General features: G+C 40.8%; 1 protein-coding gene across 1 annotated transcript; it reads right to left on the bottom strand.

Annotated features, from left to right (window-relative positions):
- Nucleotides 1-15,142: 15,142 nt before the first annotated feature.
- LOC147641229 (7-deoxyloganetin glucosyltransferase-like) lies at nucleotides 15,143-16,564 on the bottom strand. The gene is made up of 2 exons (XM_086810023.1): nucleotides 15,975-16,564; nucleotides 15,143-15,880 (listed from the first exon to the last, which is right to left on the bottom strand). Exons 1-2 carry the CDS (start codon nucleotides 16,507-16,509, stop codon nucleotides 15,156-15,158), a joined length of 1,260 nt encoding a protein of 419 aa, XP_086666149.1. The 5' UTR covers nucleotides 16,510-16,564; the 3' UTR covers nucleotides 15,143-15,155.
- Nucleotides 16,565-21,156: the final 4,592 nt, after the last annotated feature.

Here is a 21,156-nt window from a genome sequence, read left to right as displayed (position 1 = left end):
TAGAACTGGTTGGATTCTGAAGGGTGGGCTTGCAGCATGAGAGACCGAGAGAGAGAGAGAGAGAGAGAGAGAGAGAGAGAGAGAGAGCTTGTGAGAGTAAATCAACAGAAACCCTGCAAAACAAACACAAACAAATCATGTTAGCAATAGTGAAATCACCACACCACACACACACACACACACACACACACACACACACACCAAAAAAAAAAACAAACATCAAAAGCAAGGGCAAGGGGGAAGGGCTATCTACTAGTTGGAGTCTTGAGGGATGGCTTACAGCATGACAGACCAAGATAAGGCTTGTGAGAGTAAATCAATGGAAACCCTACAAAACAAACACAAACAAAACATGCTAACAACCAATGAAATTATACACATATACCCCACACCACACACACACACACAGACACACAAAATTAAAAGCAAGGGCAAGGGAGAAGGGCTATTTATATTCCATTAGGAAATTTTTGGACCCAAAAAGGGCCTCCTAAGGATTCATAATTTTAAGGGATTAGAGCTTAAAAAGCTGGGCTTAAGGAAGACAAAGGCTATGATGACCCCTATTTTTTACCTTGCCACACCAACCATACCCCCCTAGTTTCACTTTTTAAAGGGAATATTCTCATACTCTCTCTTACTTTTTGACTTTTCTCATACTTTTTGAATTTTTTATCTTCACCTTTCTTGTTAGTTTGAAATCTCCTTCCTCATTAACTCCCACCATATCTCCCTTCCACATCAGCAAAACATTCTCATATTTAGGTGGGTCCCAAAAAGTGAAAATTTTTCATTTTTCATTTTTTTACATTTTGAGGTGCACCCAACCAATATGTATGATGAAAATACTTTTTTCCCTCCAAAAATCTTATAATTCAAGGGTCACATCAGAAGCTAGTACATCCATAACTAACTGTCAGGTCCCCACAACCCCATAAGCATAACTAACTGTCAGGAACCACTACATCCATGAGATCCCAAAATTGTGGGCACCCCAAAAAATATTATTTTTTAATTTTTCTCATAAATGTAATTTATTGATGAAAAACTCCATGTTAGTATATTTGTATATCAAAAATATCATTTTCTACTTAGAAAAATGGATTTGTGTTAAACCTCCAACAGCAAAGTTTTAACAGTCTCTCTCTCTCTCTCTCTCTCTCTCTCTCTCTCTCTCCCCCCTATGAATATCTCTCTATTTTAGCTTCTTCCTCTGCTTAGCTATGGAGCCTTTGCAAAAGCTGTGTGTGTAGCCACTTGTGAAGCTAGAAAACAGAAGGTTGATTTACACATTCGTATTCTTGAAGAGTATGGCAGCTCTAAAAAAACCCATCCTACTGATGCACAATATGTCCAAGCTGATAGGATAGCTAAGGAGAAAAATATAGATCTTTGGGTTGATGGGCATCTCTATCTAATTGACCCTCCATTAAGAGCAAACCCTCCTTTCCACGATTTATCATCTTTTATGTAATTTGTTTTGGTGAAGGAAAGCTTGGCTTATTAGGATACTGCAGAAGATTGACTAGAAGTGGAGCTTGGCAAACCCGTATTCTCCAATCTCAATTGCAAGCATCACAATTCACCCTTTTACAATGTCAAGAAGGACTTAAAACATCATCAGATAAAATGAAAGAGATCCTTGTAGAGAATGTGGAGAAGGATGCAAAGATTCAAAGGCTAGAGGAACTTATCAAACGACTCAAAGCAACGCCAAATGGTGCTCTCGTGAACACAAAAAGACATTGGCTGGTATAGAATCTCTTGCATCTAAAGGTGAAGCACGGAAGAAAAGGATTCGTACAACAAAGTAAGTAACATAAACTTTCATTATGTACTCAGTAAAACAAAATAGTCATGATTTGTGTTTTGCCACAAATTTTTTGCAAGACGTGTGTGGTTCTAGCGAAGAGGGATGGAAGGATTTGGTCAAAGCCATTATGAATACCAAGGATATTCTCTTAATTATTACTGACCCTCATCGTTCTAAAACATGCCAAGCTATTGTCTGCAATCTAGTGAGCAAGATTGCCACCTCCATCGATTCTTCATTAATTCAACATGCTTGTGATGCGGCTGGAATCAGCATGAAAGGGTACCAAGCAATCCGTCAAGTTATAAAAGATGTATTTCTAGGACAAGGGATCACTGGCACTTTAGTTCCTACACTCAAGGTGGTTCACAATGTCAAGTGTACCAATAATGATGATGTGCAGCGAGCTATAGGACAGTTTTATCACATTGAGGGCACACTAACATTAGACACAGGGTCGATAAGAAAGAAAAACAAGACAACAAGTACATAATTTCACTATGATGTTTACAATAACATCTTTGTTCATATTGAGAGACTACAACAAGCTATGGTGAAGTTCTATGGTCTTTCACGAGAAGGTTTGAACTTGCAATTGCTACTATTCATGTTTTTCAGTATAAAATGAAGACGGTTATTTTGTTTTGAATATTGTAAATTATCATTTATTTGCAGTTTTGGAAAGCACACTTTCATTTGTGCTCAAGCTAGATGCATGCCAAATTGTGAAAGGTCGGAAGCTAGAACGTATGAGCATTACGCTCATGAATGAGGCCATGATATGTGCATGGGAAAAGACTACCAAACCAAGTTTTAGTGTGCAATCTGAGAAAGAGGACTAGTGGCTTGGTGCATTGGAGATACCGAAGGAGACACATGAGGTATTGGCATGGATGTTTTAAATGACTCCCTGAATAATATATGTAATCAAAAAGTAAATTGATGATCAAATTTTAGATGTAGAAAACATAGGAAAGTTCAAGGTGGATTGGCATCTTGGGGGAGATTTGAAGACAATTAAATGCATGATGGGTTGTGCTCAAGGCACGATATCAAGATGACCTTGTCCATACTACAACCGTCAAAGTTAGTGTGTAAAATAGCATCAAAACAAGCATCAACAATTAAAAGTTTTGGATGGTTTTTTTAATGCAAATTTTGACACACTTATCGATGACAAAACAAATGGATGCACCATTATGCCAACAGTGAAGAGTATATGCATCAACTATACTCAGATTTCACAAAACATACATTTTCATTACTTAAACGAATTTACATATAGTTAGGGTTACAATATATGCTCAACCGGTTGGAGCTAACAAGAAAGTACATAAACCAACCGTCCTATATATAGTGCCTTAAGAAAGGCCGATGGACTCAAGGTTTGGCATTGGTCCTTACAAAAAACGTTCATAACACAAAAAATAGAAAATGGCAAGTGATGCAAAAGTTTATTATGGGTGCAAAGTGTAGAGTGCCTACCATATCAAGACCACATCTATCCAATTGAATTGATACCCTCTCGCTCTGCTCAACTTGCTTGAGGAGGGCATGTGTGTGCCGTCCTTTAAGTCATACCTCACCTCCTAATCATTTACTGTACATCCCACCACTCTTTGCTAGAAGCATAAAAATCAACTATAAATACTTTCTTGCACAAGAAATGCACATATTGTGCAAAAAAAAGAGAGAATGATTACTATTTGTACTTACAAAGTAGGTGTGGGAAGCGTCCCTCCCAAGATGGGAGATTTTTACACTCCATCCACTTAGTTGGCACCTCCTCCTGTCGGTACTTGTGGGGGTTTGCATTGTACTTCCTACACTCCTCATCCCAAATCCCTTGATGATAATACCAAGGCCTTTCTCCCCCTACCTTCACCCTATGTGTAGTGATATCAATGCACCACTGCTTCATGACATCTACCATGTGGTCTTTGATCCACCTGGGATGGACCTCTTCATGGCATGGGGATAGCCTAAAGTCACTCTTGATCTTTTTGATGATGTGGTCCTTCTTTTCTTGTTCTAGTTTACACCATTTATTCATAAAGTCATGGGTGAAAACTATTTGGCATAAATCACGAATGCCAGTATTCACCTTGTTGCCTACATCGTCGACGAGAACTACATTTCCCTCCACTACTCAGTATTGGTGGTTATGATATGCATTGGATATACATGAGTTAGTGTAGTGTCAATGTGTGTGAGCATGGTGTCCCCTCATAACTAGAAATGGGTGGGCACTCACATGGAGGGGTAGAAGCATCTGTGGCACCACCATGGCAACAACTCAATAAGCACTCCCATCTTCTCTACGACTGCAATTAGTCTAGTGTCAATGTGTGTGAGCATGGTGTCCCCTCATAACTAGAAATGGGTGGCCACTCACATGGAGGGGTAGAAGCCTTTGTGGCACCACCATGGCAACAACTCAATAAGCACTCCCATCTCTAGAAATGGGTGCCAGTATTCACCTTGTTGCCTACATCGTCGACGAGAACTACATTTCCCTCCACTACTCAGTATTGGTGGTTATGATATGCATTGGATATACATGAGTTAGTGTAGTGTCAATGTGTGTGAGCATGGTGTCCCCTCATAACTAGAAATGGGTGGCCACTCACATGGAGGGGTAGAAGCATCTGTGGCACCACCATGGCAACAACTCAATAAGCACTCCCATCTTCTCTACGACTGCAATTAGTTGAGTAAGCCGTGGGTCGGGGTTCCTATGACCTCTCATCATGGAGTGTCCAGAGCATGACTTGTGTGGTGGTGGGTTGTGATGGTTGTGCAGAAGTGCTAACCCTTCCCCTAAAGTATGCTCGAGCCTATCCCTTTTCTCGAGGCTCATTTATGTGATGAAATTAAAAAACTTGTCGTGGAACATTGCCTATCGGTAGGCATGGTGGAGATATTGGGTTTATGTGGGTGTGTTGTTTGGTGTGCAATCCATGGTCTACACACACACAAATACAAGTGGTTATGTGCATGATTATGCAAGTGTTTAGTATTTAGGGTTTATGCAATGCATGGCAAAATCATGGGGCATCCTCATGTCCATGTTTACACCATCACTCTAAGGAGAGGAGCATGGTCATGCTTAGATCTCCCTACCGACGAAAGCTTACATCAAGGTAAATTTTAAAAAGCAAGTAGATGCATACACAACTATGAGGACACTTTACTAGAGAGACTTAGAACTGGTTGGAGTCTGAAGGGAGGGCTTGCAGCATGAGAGACCGAGAGAGAGAGAGAGAGAGAGAGCTTGTGAGAGTAAATCAACAGAAACCCTGCAAAACAAACAGAAACAAATCATGTTAGCAATAGTGAAATCACATGCACACACCCCACACCACACACACACACACACACACACCAAAAAAAAAAACATCAAAAGCAAGGGCAAGGGGGAAGGGCTATCTACTAGTTAGAGTCTTGAGGGATGGCTTACAGCATGAGAGACCAAGATAAGGCTTGTGAGAGTAAATCAATGGAAACCCTACAAAACAAACACAAACAAAACATGCTAACAACCAATGAAATTATACACATATACCCCACACCACACACACACACACACACACACACAAAATTAGAAGCTCGGGGGGGTCACTATATGTAAAATATCCCTATCGCGTGCGTTCAAGGCCTATATTTTAAATCCCTTATTTGTGAATTTTTTAATCTATATAATATCCCCTTTTCTTTATGAATCTGTAAATTTTTTTGAAAAAATTTTAAATCATACTCTTATGTAAATATATTTTTGTAAGTTTCATAAATTAAAATTATGCTTCTGTTGAACGCACGTGATATTCACATTTTTTTGTGAGTGATCCCCCCGAGATTAGAAGCAAGGGCAAGGGAGAAGGGCTATTTACATTCCATTAGGAAATTTTTGGACCCAAAAAGGGCCTCCTAAGGATTCCTAATTTTAAGGGATTAGAGCTTAAAAAGCTGGGCTTAAGGGAGACAAAGGCTATGATGACCCCTATTTTTTACCTTGCCACACCAACCATACCCCCCTAGTTTCACTTTTTAAAAGGAATATTCTCATACTCTCTCTTACTTTTTAACTTTTCTCATACTTTTTGAATTTTTTATCTTCACCTTTCTTGTCAGTTTGAAATCTCCTTCCTCATTAACTCCCACCATATCTCCCTTCCACATCAGCAAAACATTCTCATATTTAGGTGGGTCCCAAAAAGTGAAAATTTTTCATTTTTCATTTTTTTACATTTTGAGGTGGAAAAACACCACCCAACCAATATGTATGATGAAAATACTTTTTTCCCTCCAAAAATCTTGTAATTCAAGGGTCACATCAGAAGCCAGTACATCCATAACTAACTGTCAGGTCCCCACAACCCCATAAGCATAACTACATCCCTGAGATCCCGAAATTGTGGGCACCCCAAAAATTATTATTTTTTAATTTTTCTCATAAATGTAATTTATTGATGAAAAACTCCATGTTAGTATATTTGTATATCAAAAATATCATTTTCTGCTTAGAAAAATGGATTTGTGTTAAACCTCCAACAGCAAAGTTTTAACACTCTCTCTCTCTCTCTCTCTCTCTCTCTCTCTCTCTCTATGAATATCTCTCTGTTTTAGCTTCTTCCTCTGCTTAGCTATGGAGCCTTTGCAAAAGCTGTGTGTGTAGCCCCTTGTGAAGCTAGAAAACAGAAGGTTAATTTACACATTCGTATTTCTGAAGAGTATGGCAGCTCTAAAAAAACCCATCCTACTGATGCACAATATCTCCAAGCTGATAGGATAGCTAAGGAGAAAAATATAGATCTTTGGGTTGATGGGCATCTCTATCTAATTGACCCTCCATTAAGAGCAAACCCTCCTTTCCCACGATTTATCATCTTTTATGCAATTTGTTTTGGTGAAGGAAAGCTTGGCTTGTTAGGATACTGCAGAAGAGATTGACTACAAGTGGAGCTTGGCAAACCCGTATTCTCCAATCTCAATTGCAAGCATCACAATTCACCCTTTTACAATGTCAAGAAGGACTTAAAACATCATCAGATAAAATGAAAGAGATCCTTGTAGAGAATGTGGAGAAGGATGCAAAGATTCAAAGGCTAGAGGAACTTATCAAACGACTCAAAGCAACGCCAAATGGTGCTCGTGAACACAAAAAGACATTGGTTGGTATAGAATCTCTTGCGTCTAAAGGTGAAGCATGGAAGAAAAGGATTCGTACAACAAAGTAAATAACATAAACTTTCATTATGTACTCAGTAAACAAAATAGTCATGATTTGTGTTTTGCCACGAATTTTCTGCAAGACGTGTGTGGTTCTAGCGAAGAGGGATGGAAGGATTTGGTCAAAGCCATTATGAATACCAAGGATATTCTCTTAATTATTACTGACCCTCATCGTCCTAAAACATGCCAAGCTATTGTCAGCAATCTAGTGAGCAAGATTACCAATTCAACATGCTTGTGATGTGGCTGGAATCAGCATGAAAGGGTACCAAGCAATCTGTCAAGTTGTAAAAGATGCATTTCTAGGATAAGGGATCACTGGCACTTTATTTCCTACACTCAAGGTGGTTCACAATGTCAAGTGTACCAATAATGATGATGTGTAGTGAGCTATAGGACAGTTTTATCACATTGAGGGCACACTAACATTAGACACAGGGTCGATAAGAAAGAAAAACAAGACAACAAATACATAATTTCACTATGATGTTTACAATAACATCTTTGTTCATATTGAGAGACTACAACAAGCTTACATAATTTCACTATGATGTTTACAATAACATCTTTGTTCATATTGAGAGACTACAACAAGCTATGGTGAAGTTCTATGATCTTTCACCAGAAGGTTAGAACTTGCAATTGCTATTATTCATGTTTTTCAGTATAAAATGAAGACGGTTATTTTGTTTTGAATATTGCAAATTATCATTTATTTGTAGTTTTGGGGAGCACACTTTCATTTGTGCTCAAGCTAGATGCATGCCAAATTGTGAAAGGTCGGAAGCTGGAACATATGAGCATTACACTCATGAATGAGGCCATGATATGTGCATGGGAAAAGACTACCAAACCAAGTTTTAGTGTGCAATCTGAGAAAGAGGACTGGTGGCTTGGTGCATTGGAGATACCGAAGGAGACACATGAGGTATTGACATGGATGTTTGAAAGGACTCCCTGGATAATATATGTAATCAAAAAGTAAATTGATGGTCAAATTTTAGATGTAGAAAACATAGGAAAGTTCAAGGTGGATTGGCATCTTGGGGGAGATTTGAAGACAATTACATGCATGATGGGTTGTGCTCAAGGCGCGGCATCAAGATGACCTTGTCCATACTGCAATGCTCAGATTGATATTCCTAGGCAGAAAAAGACAAATGGAAAAGATATGCAAAAGGTTGGTCCTCTTGGGAAGGATGCCTCCAAAGGTCCCAAGAAAGGGAAGAAGCAATAGGAAGATGCAGTAGATCCAACCGAGTCAATTGATGATGAAGATGAGGAACAATCAAATGCAAGATGGGTGGAAGGTGTCATGTCTCCTAATATACTAGGAGAACCAAACATGAATTCAAATTGGAGCCCCATCATTAATTTTCCACTAAAGAATATTCACTTTTGCACAATTCATGCATTCATGAGAATCTTCGATCTCGATTCCTTAAGTGCCATATCGATTATGCATTCACAATGCCCTTGGTAAATTAGAGCATCTTTTGAATTCTCTAGGCTATCATAGCGAAAACGTAAAAATTGAAGTGAATAAGCAAGCCTCTGGTATGTCATACAAGAGCTTGCTCAAAAGGTCTTCATGACTGGAGAAAAGGCAAGGAGAGTTTTGGAGAAGCCAGCAAACATAGAGAATTCAAAGAAGACTTGGGGACTCTGAATGTTGCTTCAATAAGTCAAATGAGAAACTGAGAATCACCATCTCATTCTGATGATAAAGTCTATGTTCTTCCGGATCCTTCTCTCTTTTTGTTAAAACCCTAAGATCTCTCTAAATTGTTATGCATAAACATGCATAAATTAGGTATAAACTCATCCACCCGACCACCCCCGAGCCCAAGGGATGCACACATGAATTATAATGAAGTACATCATATCTTTACCTTAATGTCCCATACCATCAAGAGGAATAACTCCAATCCATCAGCATGTAGCTATAGTGTAAAATGGTAGGTGAGTAGTTATGATCCTCTACACAAGAGAACATAACATAACCTAGCCCCTCAAGATAACATCAAGAGACCATAGCCTAAGCCCCCCTTGAGTGTGCCCCATCTCCCTATTATATAGGAGGGCCCTCAAGTGACTCTTGACTCTCCATCTCCCATGTGTGACCCTTGGATGCCTGACCCTAACCTTAACCCTTAAGGTTAGTCCTAACCCATGCTCCACTAGAGCTTGTTCCCATGCTCCCATGCTCACAAGCCTAATGTGGGTTAGCCTCCTAGTATATGCACACATAATGTGCATATAACATACTTCCCCTCTCTCAAAACATTGCACTCTAATAGAGAAAACAGACATGACACAAACATCATACCTAAGTAATTAGATTATTGTGGACCATTTAAGACATCAAAGAGGTCGGGTTTATATATTTTACTATCTACATCTTTGATGTGAAGTGGTTCAAAGTGATATGTAGTGGTGCTCATGCAATTATGAAGAAGCATCCAAATGGTTTCTTTGCAATTGACTCCACAAAGATTTGGAGAGATGAGAAAGATACTTTTGTGCTCCTTGAACATTGTGAGGAAGTATGTACCAATATTTAAATAAAGCAACTTACTTATGGTATATTAAAATGGGCTACTTACTCATTTTTTATGATTTTCTAGGTTATTTTTTAACCCAATCGTATTGATCCAATATGGTGGTATGTGATTCAAATCACCCCGCAATCCACCCACATATTTCAACATGAAGAATTCAAGGAGGAAGTGGATGACAATGTAGTGGATGATGATGATCATGAAACCCATAACAATATGGAGGGTGTAGATCAAAGCGAGCAAGTTGAAGACCAAGACAACATGGAGGAAGGTATACATCAAACAAACAAACAAAGATTAAATAGGGCTCGACAATGGTGATGATGTAGATATAGACCGTGAGATTGAGATGATGGCTTGGATCGACTTTCCATTGATCTCTTACTTGAGCTAGACATTGAACCTGATACTCAAGTAGATTTGCTACAAGACTGGATTGATGAAACATATTAGATACATTTGGGATTATTCAAAAATTATATTGGCCTCCTTATTTTTGGATTTTGCAAGCTATTTATACAAAATGAAGTTGGTTGTGTGTTTTTGTGTGTTGGTGTGTGTTGGTTAGAGAGAGGGGGGGGAGAGAGAGAGGTCGAAGGAAGAGGATGTGTGTGCCAATCTTGTAATTTTGCAATCTTGGGCATTCCTTGATGTATTGACCATGCTTAGACTATATATAAAAGACAAAATGAAGGTATGAACCCAAATTGTTGGTACCAGCATCTTTACTAGCGAAATAATATCGCTAAATACGAATGATTTTTTAGTAACATCTAGCAATTCTACCAAGAAAAATATCACTGAATACCAATGATTATTTCATCACTGGTATTTAGCACTAGCGAGATCATCATTTAGCAAAAAACACCAATGAAATGCTAGTATTTTTCGCTAGTAGGCCTCTATTCCCTTGTAGTGCTTTATGCTGACCTATGTGTTGGACACTTCTTCACTTCCACAGAGCCCTCTCTCTCTTAGCCTTCACCCCACCACTCTCCAAACCCCTCTCACATCCACTATGTGCTGACTCTTCTCCCCTCTGCTCCTCCAACACCCTGACACACCCGTACCCTCTCTAATCCTTGTATTAATCAAACCCTTATCACATCAATAGTATCAACATTTTATTTAACTTAATGTGTCAATCACTCTCAATATATGTTTATATTTTTGAATAAAAATCTTTAATAAAATATTATATATGTGTTCTTTTAATGTAAATGTGTATTCTTCATGTTTTACGTAAGATTTCTCCCTCCAAATTTTGAGGTGTAAAGGTGTAAGAACCTCCCCTTATGTTCTTGTAATTATTCCCCTCTCTGAAATAGAAGAAAGATCTTGTTGTACCCTGTTTTGACCTAGAGAGAGAAAATATCTAGAGAGAGATAATACAAAATTGAGATATCTTTGGATATAAAAATCCTCCTAGTTTCTAAATTGGATTCCCTTGAAACAAAAGTTCAAAATGAACTTTCCAATGTGCATTAAGAATTAATTAAAAATGGTATAAGGGACCTTAGTGTATAAGCATCTACATTTTTAGAAATTTTTGGATTATTATCCAATTGGATTAATCCAAGTGTTGGGATGAGATAAATCCAAAGAATAAAAGAAAATACCCAAAAATGAGTAAATGCTCACATAAGATGAAGAGTTGACTGAGTACAAGGTTTATTATTAAAAATTATGAGATATTACTAAAAAAATGTGATATTTTATAATAATGATGCATTTTTGACACCTTGGTAAGAAGAGGGAGAATCTTGAGGTAGGCTCCTCTTTCACATGTGTGGAAGGGTTTTTAATTCAAAAAATTTATGATATTTTTATCTCTCCTCTCTCCTGGATCAAAACAAATCAAAAAGGGAGCCAAACTGGTCTAAATCTTATCCAAATTGAGTCAAACTGAACCTAGAAAATTCTAGAACCCAGTTGGACTTGGTTAGTGGCCTCCCTCACCTATAAATAGATCCTCAGTTATTTATAATAAAATATTAGAGCTACACTATGCCAGTATTATATTAAAATAATATTAGAGCTATACTATGCCAGTATTAAAATAATTATATTTTCTATTATCCCTTAAGTTTTTCTCTCTCTTGGGAGCTTGGAGCTCTCTCTCTCTACAACAACTCTTGGAGTTGCCCTTATCCTCTTGGTGGACCAACTGATTGGTTAGGGGCTTCACTGCAGTTAGAGAATCAAGCCAAACTTGGAGATAAAATCAATTTTTATGATTTTTTTCAATTTCTCTTAATGACTTTCTTCTTCTCAACCCCTCTCAAGCTTGATAAGCTTTCTATATAATTGTTTTAATTAAAATCAAGCTTTCCCTTAAAATCTTAATACTTAATTAAGAGAAAGTTAATCTTTATGCTTATTTGTAATGCTTTCTTTAAGTAAATCTCTCTCTCTAAAAGAATAGCCATCTTTATGGCTAAATCCCTTGAAAAAGGATGCTTCTCAATGATAGTCTCTTAATTCAAAGCTAAACTCTAGGCTTGATAAGCTAAAGATTAAGAAAATGGTATTTTTATGATTTTATGTAACAAAATAATGGTTATTTCTTTTAGATTATTTATAAGTAGTTAAAAACTACTTTGAGTGATTCTAAATGAGATAGATTATCCTATCAATTTGGGAAAAGAGAAATAATGAAATTAGCTTAATCTAGTGGGATAATCATAATTAAATTCATAGTGTAATTTTAAGCATAAAAGAGGAACTACTATCATATTTTCATTACAAGCTTTTACTCTTTTAAGAAAATTTAAGAATTATCAGTAATAGCAGCAAAGCTATTGTAAAATTTTTAGAAAATAATACATATCTTATTTTTATGCATAATGCTAAAAGAGGACTTCCTACCATATTCTAGGATTTGACATCCTATGCAAAAAGAATGATTTTCATCATATTCATGAGAAATATTTTTTTGTAATTATGCATAATTAATTGATTATGAGAAAAGAGTAAATTTTGGTAAAAATATTTTTATACAAAGAGGAATTCCCATGATATTTGAGATCCAAGTAATTAAATGGTAAAAGATGAATTTTTGGTAAATTTATTTTTATGCAAAAAGAGAAATTTCCATGATATTTGAGATCCAAGTAATTAAATGGTAAAAGAGGAATTTTTGGCATAATTCAAATTATGGGTATTTATCAAAAGTGGAATTTTGAGTAATAATATTTTTATTGGAAAATATGGGTAGAATTGATTTTTATAAATCCCATGAATCTTTTACTCAAAAAGAAGAATATTGGATATATTTTACTTGAGAAATTTGAGAAATATGAAAATATCCATTGAGAAAACTTGGATATTTCTTATTTAGAAAAGAGAATCTGGAATCCCTAGCAGGATCGAGAATCCAATGAGTAAATGGAAGTTTAGAATTAATTCTCATTATGAAGCTTAAGGAATGAAAATACAATACTTAATTCTCATTAATGAAGTTTAGAATTAATTCTCAGTAATGAAGTTTAGAATTAATTCTCATTAATGAAGCTTAAGGAATGAAAATACAATACTTAAATGCTCTTTCTGAGTTTTTACTATTCAATTCTGATAAGGTTTATTTTTCCTTTTTAAACCTTCAACAACACTCTGATACGTAGATTCAATGGGATCGAGAAAAAGTACCTTTAACTAGGCCAAGCAATTGGCAAAAACTTAGAAAGGTCCTATCAGTATCGTAAGTAGAAAACGGTACTAAAAGTGGATGTGATAAGATGTGAATGTGATGTGATAAGATGTAAATGTGATGAGATGTGGATGAGATGTGATGTGATGTAAATGGACGTGGATGTGAATGTGATGAGATATGGACGAGATGTGATGTGATGTGAATGGATGTGGATGTGAATGTGATGCTCAAGATGTGATGGTATGTAAAAGGATGTGGTGCGATGTAAATGGATGTGAATGAGATGTGGTGGTATGTGAAAGGATGTGAATGAGATGTGATGGTATATGAAAGGATGTGATGCGATGTAAATGGATGAGAATGAGATGTGATGTGATAGATGTGCATGTGAATGAATGAATGGATGCGGATGAATGTGATGAGCTGTGAATGGATGTGGTGTGATATGAATAGATGTGGATGGAATGAATGTGATGTGATATGAACGAGATGTGATAAGATAAGGATGGATGTGACGAGATGTAGATGAATGTGGGATGTGAATGGGTGTGATGCATGTGAATGGATGTGATGAGATGTGAGTGGATGTGGTGAGATGAAGTGAAATATGAATGTGATGTAATGAGATGTGAATGGATGTGATGTGATGTGGATCTGGTTATATATGAATGATTGAGATATAATATGGATAGATGAGATGTGATATGATGTGATGTGAACTTTGGGTAGATGTGAATGGATGTGAAGTGATGTAAATAGATGTGAACGTGATGTGATGATATGTGGATGTGATGTGGATTTGAATAAATGTAGATGGATGTGATGTGATATGAATGGATGAGATGTGATATGAGAGTTCGTTTTAGAAACTGTATTTATGACCTGTGATGTGGATATGTTGTGATGTAATGTGATGAGAATAGATGTGGATAGATGTGATGAGATGTAATATGATGTGATTGGATGGAAATTATAAGCCATGTGAATTGATGTAGAAGAATGTGGTTTAACGAGAAATGATGTAGAACAATGTGGAAAGATGAGAGTTCGTTTTAGAAACTGTATTTATGACCTGTTTTTAAATGATTGTTTTATGTCAAGAATGCTGGGGAAGCATTTTGACCATCTTGTGAATGAGGTCTTGGAGACCTAAGTGATAAAGTTGCAACAGCAGCAGCAGCTGACGGAGAGTCAATGGAGGATGTCTTGCGTAGCAAGGTCATCCTCCGAGGTCTTGACCAGCCTCGGTTCAATTTAAATAGTGAGCTTCCGGTACGGTGCATGAGGGACCAAGGAAGCGGTCTATGAGTGAAGCGCTAGGTGACCTGCGAAAGGAGCCTATAGGGTGCTGACCATACGGTGCTCGGGCTCTGGGTTGCCAAAGATACCCACACGTGCGTCGAGGAAGAAAATAAAAAAATGAGTTGGAATTGTTTTCTGAACTCAGGCATGGATCTGGTTGATTGGCCTTGCTGGTCCTCAACAGATGAGTCCATGGCTCTTTTATATGGATCTGTTGGTTGATCTTGCTGATCTTCAACAGAGAGTCCATCTGGATTTTTCTTGATTATATTTCTAAGTACTATGCACTAGGAACTATTGAAAAGGCCCCTGAGCGAACAGGTGTGGTGAGCGTTCTGGTTGCCAATGATGCCATAGGTACACCAATGAAGGAATGATTGGAAATTAGAATTCAAGCTAAATATTTTGGAGGATTATGATTAGTGATACTATGGTCTCATTAAAAGATTATTTTAAAGACAACTGAACCTGTGAAACAGGCAATTTCATATTGGGTGTATAAGTGGTGTGACTATCTTGAAGTTTGCTTGAAGCGCCGACTAGGGGGCCTGGGAACTCTTTTCCCTGGTACCCGGGGCAAAACATAACTAAACTCCTAAATGGATCCTATTACTATAGTGGTTGGGCAGTTGGGGGGGTCCGCGAAGTAGGGCCAGCAGAGCATGGGGACCCCTGCGGAGATGGCCTCGGTGGTGGAGTTCCATCCACAGTGGGTAAGGAAGCCGCCCACGGAGGGATGGGAGAGCACGCGGAGTTGGGGCGCCCATGACACTATGTAGCCGCGGTCCTTGGTATTTTCTCGGAACTCTTGTGGGATGCTGGAGGCGTCCGCCACGAGGTCTGGGCGAAAGGCCCAAATGAAGCGCTGCCCACTGGCTTCCAGGCCGGCAAGCAGCTCCTCAAATTGCTGCTTGGAGAGGAGCGTGATGCTGCCGAAGGAGATGTAGAGCACGGACTGTGGCGGCTGTTCATCGAGCCACTGCAAGCACTGGTCCTCTTCCTTCCACAGGCTGGTGCTGCTTTCCCCCTCCAATTCCTCGATGAGCGGGCCCACTCCGTAGATGGCGCAGGGCCGTCGCAGGTGGTGGGGCAGGGCTTGGAAGGCCGGGGCCTCGAGCTCCTCAAAGGAGTTGACGACGATGGTGTGGGCGCTCTCGTAGGCTATCCGGCACGCTCGAAGAATGGCAGGGTAGGATTGCTCCGTGTCGTCCACTACATGCTTCATTGATGGCATGTCAGCGTTGCGGAGCGCGGGAAGGCCTGGAAGGTCCTTGCGGAAGAGATCTGCTGGCCTCTCTCGATGGATGCTGGCGTGCATTGCTGCCAAATATATAGAGCCGGCAAATGTCGTGATCAGAGACAATGACGATGTAACTAATTGTGACTGGAGCAACGAAAGGAAATTTTAGCTTACCGTCTTCCAAGGGGATGAGGCCGTTGTGGATGTGGAGCAGGAGGAGGTTCAGGCTTTGGCTGGACGGGAACATAACGATCCTCGGGAGGTTGAACTTGTCAACCACCCTCTGTGCCGGACCGGACATGAAGATGTCGGAGATAACACACGTGACAGGGGGGCCTTCCTTGTTGATGTGCTCCACCAGCTGCGCGATGGGACCACTCAACCCCTGCATCGCCTCGAGGAAGTCCGCCATACTCATCCGGAAATCATTGGCCAGGTCCACCCCCTCGACAGGTATGCTAGCTCGGCGTATATTGCTGGGCGGCGGCGCTTGCTTTTCATCTACGTGCTTGGCAGGCGGGTGCGGCTCCTCCTCCAGCTGGACGATGCGCTGGTGGATGGGGTCGATGTTCACGAAGGTGATGAGGAAACCATGGGAGGCCAGCGTCTTGCAAAAGCGCATGAGCGGGTTGATATGGCCTTGGGCGGGCAAGGGGATGGCTACTGCGTGCGGCTTAGTTGAGTGAGCGGCGGCGGCGGCGGCGGCCATTCTGGAATACAATGATAGGGAACTGGCTGGCTAAGGTAAAGTAGACAGTGATGAGTTATTGCTGCAGATCGAGGAGAGGAACTGTGATTTTATAAGCGAGGGCAGTCTCCGGTCTCTACTACTCCATCACGAGAGAAGGGAATCTATAATTTCTTAATCGTTTCGAACGTCTTTCTTCATCGTTTGCACTCTACTTCTGTCGTCAGGCCCTTCATCACACTAACGCATCTCCCACGCAAAGCGACCCTTGCTTGCTAGCGCGACTCGGTCAAATGGAAAAGGCTTGTGGCTTTTGCGACATGAGATATTTAGTGGGAAAGTGGATTACTCCATCGGCTTACAAAGATATCATATATTTAGTGGGAGAGTAGATTACTCCATCAGCTCATAACCCACCCGGCTCCCGTGATGGGACCTAACCGTTCTACCACTAGACTACTCGCCCCTGGCCCTTCAAGCCTTCACTTCCAACAAAAGGCTTCACTTCTTTAAGCAAGCCTTCACTTCCAAAAGGGTTGATGTGTTACTTTTAAGAAAACATATCTCTCTCTCAACCTTTGAGCGCTGGTTCCTTGAGCTCGCTCACACTTATTTTTGGGTGCACACAATGCACATTCTTACGCTTGTGCACACACTCTCTCCCTAAGTCTCATCTCTATGAAAACCTTATAGAAGGTTTGTACCTTGAGCTCGTATTGTTTTGATTGCCCAAGTTCATATTTTTTCTTGGGTGTGCACAGTGCACATTCTTACGCTCGTGCACACGAATTCTTGCACCTATGCACATCTTCTCTCACTGGGACTCCTTGAACTCTTTCTAAGTTAATGTGGGGGGAATTAAATGTCTAATGCTCGAGGTGGGATTCACACCCATGATCTTAAACTCCACATTAAGTTGCATCCAATACCCCAAAACATATTCATTTAATTAGGGCTTCCTCATGATAATGGATTGGGTATGAGATGCTTTCGTGAACCCATCTCATGATGGCAAGTGAGCTGCATATGAAGGGAAATATAACCCATTATGGCAATGAGATATTCACTTTTAAGATCTACAATATGTCAACAAAGATCTTCATTATGCCAAAGAAATAATTATGGATAAGATGTAAGAAGTTGGGCCCATTGAGCATTCACAATGGCTATCTCCGATACTGGTCATCTCCCTAAGAAGAAGAAGATCGATAAGATCTGCAATTGTATAGCCTACTTCTGACCACTCAATAATTACATTATCAAGGATGGCTTCCCTTCATCTACATCTGTGTAGACTTCACACCACTCAATCAATGCATGATCAAGTATGGCTTCCCGAGAGAGAGAGCCTTGGAGGGTGTAGCGGGAGTCGCGTGCTCTTCTTATCCATGGATGGCTTCAATGGCTCCAAGGTATAGCGCTTGACCATCTAGATAGGCTCAAAACACCTTTTATCATGTAGTAGAGTACCTATACATATGTTATGATCCCATTCCACCTCTACAACACCTTGGCCTCTTTCTCACCATGAAGATTGTCAGGCGTTTTTCTGAGAGATATTTTGAGCTTGTCTACATATGGATGCATGGCCTATGTGAGATATCAGCGTTCGGCATCTTGGTTGTGTATGTGTCCCTTTAAATGAACGGGCCCTCGAAGCTGTATTCAAGTGTGTGGAAAGCGTGGGGAGCAATTAATGATTAAAGGGCCAAGGTAGCCTTGTAAATAGTGTGGAAAGGAAGGTTTGGGAGGATGTAGCTTTGAGCATTGGTGTGAAAGCATAGATGGTGGCCATCTTTTAGGCAAAATAGAAAAAAATAATATTATTGAAGTGGCCAACAGAGGAGACCACGTGGAACTTTGCCTTGATGCCAGTGCTGCGGCCACCACATGGTAGAAGGTTGGCGAAGGCGTGGAAAGGGGGGTGATACGTAGCTGCAGGCGAAGAAAGGTAGAAACGTGAAGGGCCGCCGTGTGGCCGGCTATAGAGGGGGGAGAAGTCGACTGTATCACAGAAGGGAGCAGCTCTGCAGGTGTGAGCATAGAGAGGTGCTGAAGGGCGACGACTAGAGTGTGCAGAGCTACTGGGGGAGCCGCCTACGTGAAGTGGGGCCTCCGGGTAAGAATCGACAGGCTGCCTCGTTGAGAGAGAAGATAGTCCTGGTGATTCAGCGAAGAATAGGTTGCCGCCCTGGGGGTCGTCAGTGAGAGAGGGTCGCCTGCAGTCGTTGACGCAAGCAAAGAGGGAGCGGCCTCTGTGTGTGCGCAGGTGGTGGCGCCGACTGCAGTGGGAAGACAGAGAGCTGGCAGAACGCTGGCAGTGAAGTCGCGAAGGAACACGTCGACAGCAGGCCGGGAATACAAAGGAAGCGCAGGTGGTGGCGACTGAGGACACAAACACATGCATGGATAGCCATGGACACACATGCAAACACATTCACTCATATGCATGGACAGCCATGCACACACACATGTGTGGACACACACATGGACCCATGCATGGAACACACACATGCACACATGGCTGGACACACACACATGTACACATACATAAACACATGTATGGACACCCACACACATGAATGGACAAACCCATGCACATAGACAAGCACAAACCCATGCACATAGACACATGCATGGACACCATACACAAGTACATCTCCATGTTGACACAACAATGGACTCCACACCGACAAGTGTCCATACAAACACGCCCATCGCCAAATTACACAAGAAACAAGTAATGAAAGACACAAGAGCATGTAGTCTAAAAGCCAACCTCATCAAAGTACCTCCAAACGATATATGCTTCATCGTCCGACAATCCCTTTTTGACCCCGTAGCCACCAATGTCATCAGGAATCACGCTTTCATCTAGAATTGTTGACTTGCCGGCCGGTGGAGTTTGGAATGGCCTTATGCGTTCACCTCTCTTTGTATTTTTGGATGGCCTTGCACCCTTCCCCTTGGGGGTTTGCCGCATGTGTTTTCCTTTGCCACGTGTAGCAGAAACGGGTGCTTTTCCATGCTTGGTAGAGATGGGCATATTCACAGCCGACATGGGCTTAGATGCGGCCATTACTTTTTCTCCGGCGTCTCTGAGGTGGAACACACATAGTTTCCCGTCTTCTTGGAGCAAAGGGGACGGGCAGAAAAGGGGAAGCTTGGAGCAAAGGGGAGGGGCAAAAACGGGAGCGAAGGGGACGGGCGCCAAATGAACCAGAGGAGGGGAGGGATGATTTCGAATCAGGCAGCACGATTCGAAATCTGTGAGCATGCAAAAGTATGTGAAAGGACCCTCACGATCTGACCCGACACATGTAGTCGTCAACCCTGAAACTACCTAATGTTTACTTTGCATGCAAGTAAAAATAGCACCGACAGCAAATTTTGGTGACGGGCTATGGTTGACCGACTGTGGTGGGCCTACGTTCCACGGGGGTGCCACGTACACAAGAACCCCAAAATCTACCTAGAGCCCTTTTGCGATATGAGATATTTCATGGGAAAGTGGATTACTCCATTGGCTTACAAAGACGAGATATTTAGTGGGAGAGTGGATTACTTCATCAGCTCACAACAACCACATAGCTCACTGGCGGCCCCATAATGGGACCAAACCATTCTACCACTAGACTACGCGCTTGTGGCCCTTCAAGCCTTCACTTCCCACAAAAGGCTTCACTTCTTTAAGCAAGCCTTCACGTTGATGTGTTACTTTTAAGAAAATATATCTCTCTCAACCTTTGAGGGGTCGTACCTTCAGCTCACATTTATCATTTATTTTTGGGTGCACACAATGCACATTCTTACGCTTCTACACACATTCTTGCACTCTCTTCCTGAGTGTCATCTCTATGAAAACCTTATAGAAGGTTTGTACCTTGAGCTCGTATTGTTTTGATTGTCCAAGTTCATATTCTTTCTTGGGTGTGCACAGTGCACATTCTTACACTCGTGCACACAAATTCTTGCACCTCTGCACATGTTCTCTCATTGGGACTCCTTGAACTCTTTCTAAGTTTAATGTGGGGGGAAATAAATGTCTAATGCTCGAGGTGGGATTCACACCCATGACCTTAAACTCCATCAGAGCATGTTTGGGTACGATTGTATGGGAAAGGCCCCGACTTTCCATGGCCTCTTAAGCACCAAGAGACTTGAAAAATTCACACTGGCCACTAATTACCAATCCAAACATGCTTCGATTGTGACCAAACACTGCAAACATGTGGGGGTGGGCCCCTCCCTCATGCTTGCAAAGTTTGCTTCCCATCGAAGCATGTTTGGGTATGATGGTATGAGAAAAGCCTGGATTTTTCATGGCCACTTAAGCACCAAGAGACTTGAAAAATCTGCACTCAGCGTTAATTACCAATCCAAACATGCTCCGATTGTGGCCAAACTCTGCAAGCATGTGGGGGTGGGTCCCCCACACATTCTTGCAAAGTTTGGTCCCTATCGGAGCATTTTTGGGTACAATGGTATGGGGAAGGCCCGGATTTTCCATGGCCTCTTAAGCACCAAGAGACTTGAAAAATCCACACTAGCTACTAATTACCAATGCTAACATGCTCCGATTGTGACCAAGCTTTGCAAGCATGTGGGGGTGGGTCCCCCCTACATGCTTGCAAACTCTGGTCCCCATCAGGGCATGTTTGGGTACGA

Source organism: Cibotium barometz, chromosome 2 (assembly GCF_041138505.1).
Source record: "Cibotium barometz isolate CiBa-2024 chromosome 2, ASM4113850v1, whole genome shotgun sequence".
In the NCBI taxonomy this organism is placed as follows: Eukaryota; Viridiplantae; Streptophyta; class Polypodiopsida; order Cyatheales; family Cibotiaceae; genus Cibotium; species Cibotium barometz.
Note: the sequence above shows the minus strand (reverse complement) of the source record. Positions and strands in the feature narration are given on the sequence as shown.